At 33.9% G+C, this 9,403-nt stretch overlaps 1 protein-coding gene across 1 annotated transcript; it reads right to left on the bottom strand.

Moving 5' to 3' along the window:
• Nucleotides 1–5,854: 5,854 nt before the first annotated feature.
• On the bottom strand, nt 5,855–7,295 carry LOC133879464 (uncharacterized). The gene is made up of 2 exons (XM_062318035.1): nt 7,187–7,295; nt 5,855–6,954 (listed from the first exon to the last, which is right to left on the bottom strand). Exon 2 carries the CDS (start codon nt 6,348–6,350, stop codon nt 5,892–5,894), a length of 459 nt encoding a protein of 152 aa, XP_062174019.1. The 5' UTR covers nt 6,351–6,954; nt 7,187–7,295; the 3' UTR covers nt 5,855–5,891.
• Nucleotides 7,296–9,403: the final 2,108 nt, after the last annotated feature.

Below are 9,403 nucleotides of genomic sequence, written 5' to 3'. Positions count from 1 at the left end.
AGTGGCGAGGTGCAAGCAGCCATGACTTAGATCATCCCTTACATTACTGATCCTGTGATGGCCGAATCTCTGGCAGCTTGGAAAGCAGTTTCTTTCTGCGATGATTCAGGTTTTACTCAGGTCGTCGTGGAAGGTGATTAACAATCGATTGTGTCTACTATGTGCCAAGACATGCCTTTTATGAGTAGCATGCAATGGAGTAATCATAGAAGCCACACGAGCCCATTTGGCTTGTTTCTCTAACTATGAAGTGCAACATGTGCGCCGGTCAACCAACACTGTTGCTCACCAGCTTGCGAAGGTGGGTGTGAAGCAGTCTTTAGCTAATGTCTGGATGGGGTTCTTTTTGAGAAACTCTGATGTATTGTTTTTTTGGTATCAATGAAGATGAGCCATAATTTCTATCAAAAAAAAAGTTCTACCTCAAATACTTCCACCGGCCACTTTGATTCTGAAACCTACATACATGGACTTCACTTTATTAGTATAATCAATATTCATTAAAAAAAAAAAAAAAAACCCAATTCTCTTTTGGCAAAATTTCCATTAAACCTTCAAAAAATATCATAGTATTGATATTAGTTTTGGCAATGCCAGGTTCAACATACCGATTATCCGCGACAACATGAAGTATCATTTGCTACAACTTTTGTGGTCACTACTTATTGTTACAATGACGACTGTTATAGCTAATATCGCTAATAGGCTTCATCAAGTATCATTGGCTACAACGTTTTGTCGTTGACTCTTTTTTTTTTTTTTTTTTTTTTTTTTTTTTTTTTTTATATATATATATATATATATGTATATCTTTTCTCTCTCTCTGTCTGTGTCTGTTTTTTCTTTCCTTGAATTCAAAGTTTCTGTTGTCTCGATGTAAAAATATGGTATCTTTATGGTTCATATTAAAACAAAGAAAAAAGTATTACTGTTACGGTCTAAGAAAAAACTGACGAACAAGGACGTAGGTGGAGCAGGGGGAAGATAAGTAGAGGTTGAAAGGAGTAGAAGGGCTAAGCCTTAAAAGCATTCTCAGTTTGCTCTCAATTTCAAATTTTTTCTCTAAAATTTGGTCAAAAATTCAAAAAAGCTCACTTCAACAAATTCTTTATAATTTCTCTATTTTGTCACATGTCAAAATTTCACTCCAAATTTGGCTCACAAATTTTATAGGTTATTCAATATTTTAATCATTTTTTAGAATTCCTCTCTCCTCTCACTTCATTTTTCACTCTTTATAATTTTTCTATTTTGGCTTATGTCAAAATTTCACTCCAAATTTAGCTCACAAATTTCATGAGCTATTTCTTATTTTAATCATTTTTTAGAATTCCTCTCTCCTTTCACTTCATTTTTCACTTTTTCTCTCTCCTCGTTTGTTAGGAGTAGTTGCTTAAAATGAATAAAAAATTAATATTTACTTAAAATAAAGAAATATTAGAGAGTTTGATGTATGAAGTTTGTTAAAAGTATACTAGTAGTTAAAATAACAAAAGGTTGTTGGGGATGCTCTAAAAAAGCTAAAAGAAAAAAGTATTGGGTCAAACTTTTTTTTTTTTCTGTTTTTTTAGATTGTGTAGGAGCGGGCGCCACTACTAAGGACTTAGGTTTAACTAAATTTGTGTTCAATAATTCTAGGTTTAAATCTCAGGCTTTTAACAACAATTAGTTTCAAAACAAGTATCATGTCAAGGATTCAAGTCATGAAGAGCAAATCTATAAATTGAATTAAAATTTGTTAAATTAAAATATATTTTAGTATGGAATGAACTGCGACAAACATCAAATTATATTCGAAAGATTAATAGAATGTTACGGTTCTAATGATTAAAAGAGTACTTTAACCAAATAAATATCTACCAATTAATTTTTCAGACTTTCAAATTAATAATGGTTAGCCCTTAACAGATGTTGATATTGACAAATTTTGATTTTAATTCTATTGGGTAGTATGTCTATTTTAATATTCACAATGTATACTGGCTAGCATTTGTCAGCATTAAAAAAAGTTATTCCAAACCATTCTAAGATAATAACATATGAGTCGTTACAATTAAGTAAAAGAAGATATGTCATATATATATAAAAGCTCAAGTTCAGATTATAGATTCTAAGAACATATAAGATTGATATGTGTCCATTGGCATGCGATAATCACATGTTACTTAAATTGCATGTGCTTCTTACATGCTTTTTAAATAGCATTAATAAAAAGTGTTTCTCACATGTGGGTTATATGAAATTTTCTTTAAACCAGTTTGTAAGAAATTTCTGTCTATATATATATATATATATATATATATATATATATATATATATATATATTATTTTATTTTTTTTGCACCAAGATAATGTCTTTAGTAAATGTTCAATGACGCAATCATTTAGTAGAAAAAGCTTCATGAGAACAAAAATATGAGATGATCAGGAGAATCTATTCGCATTCATTTTAGGATCAAGGGAAGGGAAATTTTGGGAACAAAATTTTTATAGTGAGATAATGATATTGTCATTTTCCCATTCACAAATTATTATTATTTTTTTTTAAAAAAAAAGTCATTTTCATCTAAACATTAAGTTAATTAATTAAGAGGCTGTAAACATGCTAACACCAATAACGTAGAGAAAATTACTCCCCTAAAACGATTCTAAACAAGAGAATCTCTCTAGTTTGGAATTTTGTATAATCAAAATAAACTTGAATAAGAATAACTTAACGTGAATGTAATCATATCGCGGCACCTGACTATGTACTTGGATCAAATCTAAAAAATTCAAAAATCATTAAGTATAAAGGCATGAGTAATGTTAAAAAAAAATAAAAAATACACATCACCACACACTATGTGCACACTCACCTTCTTACATAGGGTGGGTTCCACCACATTTGGGTCTCACCCCATGTGAGAGGATCAGGTGTAGTGTGTGTTTCTAACACATCCCTAAAGGCATGCCAACAAATGTTGTGCACATATAATTGGTAAAGAAATGATTCATGCACACTTTTTCTACACCTTTTACACACCATAGCTGATGTAGCTTTCTTTTTTCTTTTATACACCAATGCTAACATGGTTTATGTTTTCCTAATCCTAAAGAAAAAAGAAAGTTACATCAACAAAGGTGTGTAAAAGATGTGTAAAAAGTGTGTAGGTATCATTTCTCTAATTGTTATAATTGACTACTGGGTTACGTGGCATGCTCATTCAATTCGGAATTCAGATTTCTGAATAAATTTACCTCCCAAATGTAAAAAATGCTTGGCTTGTACGTCATGGGAGTGATGTGATTATTCAATCAAATATTCCTTCGAGTCACGTTAATCCACATTTCTGATAATGTTGTAAAGTATTTAAAGTTCAACTAACTACACATTAAAATGCTTAATCCAAGGAATTTCACTTCTTTATTAGTTGACAAAACAATACAAGCACATGAAGATGACCTTATCAACCATTCACTTTTAATTTATTGGGAGGATAGTAAGACATACAAAGATAACTACTCCTATTCCTTCCATAACATATATATATATATATATATATATATATATATATATATATATATAAATATTTATTAATTTCTTCGGTTTTATTTATAAGTATTATCCTTAGTTTATTTGGGAGTACTTGCATTAACCTTCGGTGTAACTTTTTGTTTTCCTATGCAGGCGCAGATACCGCTTGGGGCACAAACTCTAATCCAAGGACAATTTCTCATAAACAAAACACACGACATCACGATGGCAATGAATGACTTCTACATCAGCTACTGGTAGCATTGAAAATGATACACCTATTATAAGTATTTTGTTAGTCGTTATGATCATATCTATATATATATATATTTAATAAAAAAAAAGGATTATGAAAGATAAGGACTATCATATATATAAAAAAAAAAAGAAAACAAAAATGGTAGGGCTATTAGAGAAGAAAGACTGACAAGTACTTGCAAAAAATAAGACGATCAAAAAAGCCATTTCAAGATGGGGAAGCTTCTCCTCCTCAAGTCACCTCTCCTTAAGAAGATGTGCCCATTGAAAATCTAGCAAAGAACACTAACTTCTCTCAAGATGAACTAGATCCTGCTGATCTTCCCAAAGAGCCTTCCTCACGTATCAAGCTAAATCATCCCCGAAGGTAGCTATTTGGAGACATCAATGAAGGTCTACAACTAGGAAATAGAGTGGTAAATCAAGTCTCTCATACTTGCTATCTCTCTCAATTTGAGCCTAAGAAAGTAGAAGAAGCTTTACAAGATGAAAGCTGGGTTGCTGCTATACATGATGAATTACATCAGTTCACCAGGAATGATCTATGGGCTCTCACTCCTAGACTTCTTGATCACAACATCATCGGCATAAAATGGATATTCAAGAATAAGTTTGATGAACATGGGACTGTTGTTCGAAACAAAGCTCGTCTTGTTGGTCAGGGGTACACTCAGATTGAAGGAGAAGATTTCGATGAAACCTTTGCTCCTGTGGCTCGTTTGGAATCCATCTGAATTTTGCTATCTATTTCATGTGAAAAATAGAATGACTTCTAATTTACCGTGTGTGTGTGATCAAGTGTGCAACAAAATATTAAATGCAGAATTTAAAGGAGACAAATATTTTATTGACGAAGTGGAAACTCAATTAAGAGAAAAAACACTCCGGGGCAGCCAAACCTAGGAATTCCACTATTTAGAAGACAAAGCTTGTAACAAAGCAGTAACACTCACATACCCCGATGCAGCAATCGTACCTTGTACTCTAACACATACCTATATGTGAACGCTTCCCAATCCAGTCTCCTACTCGAAGGGGTCTTCAATGGATTCCTTTACCTTAGGATTCCTCCCTGAGATAGACTTCACACGATCAAGAACCACACATCGGCAATGCTTAGAGAGTTAGCAAATTTTCACAATTTCTACCTAAACACCCTCTCTAAGTTTAAGAGAATTCAATACCTAATTCTATAAATAATATATGCCTAGAGACCTCTATTTATAGGCTTAACAAGTCCTAATACAATATTAATTCAGAGTCTACCTAAACACCCTCTCTAAGTTAAAAAGAATTCAATACCTAATTCTATAACTAATATATGCCTAGATACCTCTATTTATAGGCTTAACAAGTCCTGATACAATATTGATTCAGAGTCTCTGGATGCATGTCCAGACGAAAACAAAGGGGCATCCGAATGGTTACTGTGAACCGCCTTCCATAACGCGTTTCACGCGTTTCCATATTAAGGCCGCGTTCGGACGGTTGCAAGCTGTCTTCCTAATCTGGGTAGGTAAAGGAAAACCCGAATTCTTCTAGAACACTGTGTGAACTCCGGACGATGTTGCCCTTCGTTCTGACGGATGCATGCTGAAGCACTTTCTGAATCTTCTCAAACACAGATGGGCGTTTGGACTCTACAATGGGCCGTCCGGACGGTCGACTGGGGATCTGACTTTTGCTAAGTGTAAACTGTGCAGAATCTTCTTAGAATTCTGAAATTACCTTCTTGAAGCTTATGATACTGAAACTTAGGCTCTTTCAATGTTTATAAAAATGTTGAAGATTCTGAAATAATACGACATCCCTATTAAAATGACAACCTTACAAGATAGTGTTTTTGTCAACAGAAAGTAGCCAATAAAACTAACAAACTCCTTCTTTGGCCATTCTGGGACAAAAAACTCTTGATCGGTTTAAAATACAATCCCTGTTCGAAACCCAAAAAATAGTATCTATTTTTGTCTCAAAAGGACAAAAGGTAAACAAAGTATTAAAAAACCGTATAAAATAAACCACCGAAGGGTTTAAAAAGTTGAACAAAATAACAAATGTTCAAAAATACATGCCCAATCTGATAAATACACACAAAAATAAATAAGTGTCGCAGCACTTAGTCCAAATCTTCATCATCCTCATCAGCCTCCAAGTGTTGCAGACATCTATCCACCTTTGCATCCAGAGCCTGTACCCGAGCATCAATTGAAGAAATACACCCCTGTAACCGCTGAAATCCAGTGATCATCTGAGCAGACAACAGAGAATACATCTCCTCAAAACTGGATGGAGGAGGAGTAGGCTGTGAGGAGGAAGCTGCTAAAGGATCAATTGGAGGTGGTGGACCATGCGGAGGGGACTCAATATCAACAGGATCCTCAAACCGGGGGAGCTGGGCATCAAACTTCATGATAGTCTGCTGGCTTAGAGAATCCTGAATCCGGAAGATCTGCTCTGTATGAGGAATATAAGGCACAAATCTCTGCCAGATCCTCTTCACCGGGCATCCAAATGGCAGTCCACAAGAATTATCGTCAAACATATCAATCATGACATGTAAAAGAAATTTGCACATACAGAATCACACATTTTGGATAAGAACATACACCACCCTTGCTTTCTTCAGCACAATCCCACTGCGATGTCCCTAAGGCCAAAGATTATGTAACACAATCTTTGCTAAAAACTGATAGGGAGAGGCAAAGGTACCAATCTTGATCTGTTGAATAGTATCTGCTTGTGCTTGTTGAGGATCAAAGAACTCAACAATATCATCCATAGATGGAGCCTCTACTGACTTTGGATATGGGACCCTAGGAAGATCCGACTCAACTAGTACACCAATTACTGAGCTAATCAATTCTGTAGTCACCTGGACTGGTATTCCATTGATGACAGTTTGCAGAACCGAAACCCCATCAACTAGAGTTGTCTCCGTGTCAGTATAAAAATCTCGCACCAGTCCGAGATAGGCTATATTGGCTCAGTTATGGAGAAACTGCCAGCCATTCCTTTGAACCAGCTTATCAATAAACAAAAATGTGAGAGCCATAAGAGTTGATCTAACCACATTCCTCTCCACTAGCACTTGTTTTCTTTCCATTCGAGCTCTTCTATCAGCTTGGGTTGTCTGTGTTTGTGAGCGGACTCTCCATTGAGAACTGCTTGAAGACATTTTCCTGAAAATAATCCAAGCAAAAAATTTGGTATTATGATGGCTATATTTTGGACATACCAAAACAAAAAATGTGACAAATACAATCCAAGCAAAATATATAAAAGTCTAACTAACCCAACAACAGACAAAATAAAACATCCAGGCACAATATCTCATGAATAAATCAGAAAATAATACATTATTCTATTAAGCATGAAAAACTTAAAAGAAATAATGAACGTAGTAAAAAATACCTAGAAAGAGACGAAAGGTGCAAAAAAGAAAAAAAGAAAAAGCAAAATCATAGCTAAATCTCGTGAAAAGACGAGAGAAAACCAAGAGAAAAATGCGCATGTCCGAACTTCCAAAGAAAAAAAAAAGAAAAGAAATGGACACGGTAGGAAGAAAGCAATGGCTTTAAAGCCTTTTCGCGCGTCCGGACGGAGGGTCCAGAGGGTTCGAACGGCCTAATGTCAGGTCAAAGTTTGACTAGGCTGCACGCGTCTAGACCGTATACCATATTCGTTCGGACGATCACACAGAAAGTTGAAAATAGAGAAAAATATGCAGAAAAATAATTTTTTCTAAATATAGCTTCAGAACACGCATATAAAAATAACTGATAAGATAGTCAAATAGCATATAAAAAAAAATATGCAAAAATATAATTGAGAGTCAAGTAATTAATGAGCATAAATTTTCTTGTAAACAGAAATTTTAAATAGCTTACTCATCTTATGCTATGCGTGTATGTGTGTGTGAAAACTTTCTCAATAAGGTATGATGTTTGTTGATATGATTTAAAATAACTGAATTTTCTAAACAGTAGAGAAAATCAATGTTAGATCAGTCAAAAGTCAAACCTTATCTTACTAGGACCTAGCCACCCTCATCTTATATACTCCCCCTAAGATGCAGCACTTTTCTTTTACTTAGTCCTTTAATGATCATCTATTTTCGCAATGATTTAGTCATTGACTGTTTCTATAGGGACAAGTTTAAGAATAGATTTATAGCATAATAAGCAGTAGATCTTTTTATTTATCCATATTAATTGAAATATAAATGTTTTTTATCACTTGGTGCTGCAACCTAAAGAGAGTGCTAAAGTTTATGGGTTCTAGGTTCAGCTAGCAAATTGGTCAATTTGACTGTCTTAGAAAAAAAATCTCTCATCAGAATTTTTAGAAGCTAAAAGTCAGAGAAAAAAAAAATACCTTATGAGAGCTTTGAATAGTGCACAATTTTTCATTACATGAGAAAAGCAACTATCTATCATTACGATGCAGTAGGAAAACTTTAGCAGATATCAGCCATAAACTCTTAAACATATAGACGCATATTCCATCAATGCACAATGAACTGAAATGTCAGGCAAAATACATGCAATATCTGAAAAGCTTATAAAAATAAAATAAAATTATGCACCTTCTCCCCTGTAACGACCCTCACTTTTACGAAAAGGTGTAAGTGAAAATTTCGATTTCCACGTATCGTTATGACATCATTACTGACGTCATCAGAGTATAAATTGGCAGCGGAATATAATTTTTCTTTACAATGACACATCAGAGCTAACTGAATAACCTCAATATATAAATAATAACTTTATGTTCTGAAATAATAATAATTACATTTAAATTAATAATATATGTACCACAAGTGCCACTTAATAAAGTATCAATTGTACCGTAATAACCATCACAACTCCAAAGAAACATATGAAAAGAGTCTGACACATGTACATGAATGGATAGACTAAGCAGGGTAGTCCATCACATCCAAGAGTCCACAAAATGGGAGGCAACTTAGCCTCAAAAGACTGCCACTATGATTCATCTAATCATCCGGATAGTCTTGATACTCTTCATCCTCAAACTCTGTATTAATAAATAATACAGATAGAAACAATAATACAAAAATACCTACGTGAGTCAACTATTTCCAATAATACTTTTAGCCTTTGCATCCCAGTGTTGTTATTTATTAAATCTTTCACAGGGCCTATGCCCTACTATTGGCCTTTGCACATCAGCTTTATTATTAACCAGTTTAGTTAAAATACAAAATATGTTAAATCACATGCGCAAATAAGTAAACACAATATTAAGGAAAAGTCCACCAGCATCACTCTTAGTAAGTATAAAGATACTTACCGTCTTCTGCTTCCAAAAGGGTTTCCATACAATTGTTGACAAAAACTTCTAGAAAAATGGCTAAAACTACACCCTGGCTATAGCACACGAAACATGGTATTTTTTCTGCTTTCCTTTTAAAAGAGATGCGACCTGTGAGAGCAACAAAATGTTTCTTCTCTTTGTTTTCTTCATTCTTTTCCCTTTCATTGACATCATAAACCGAACACACAAGAATACACTGCAATATAATTAAATGCACATAATAGTGAATTAATATAATTCACTAATAATACGTTTTAAGCCTATTCTCATTTCTAATTTCTTAATCCTATT

The sequence above is a fragment of the Alnus glutinosa genome, chromosome 10 (genome assembly GCF_958979055.1).
Source record: "Alnus glutinosa chromosome 10, dhAlnGlut1.1, whole genome shotgun sequence".
Classification (NCBI taxonomy): domain Eukaryota; kingdom Viridiplantae; phylum Streptophyta; class Magnoliopsida; order Fagales; family Betulaceae; genus Alnus; species Alnus glutinosa.
The sequence above is the reverse complement of the archived record's forward strand: the minus strand, read 5'-3'. Positions and strand labels throughout refer to the sequence as shown.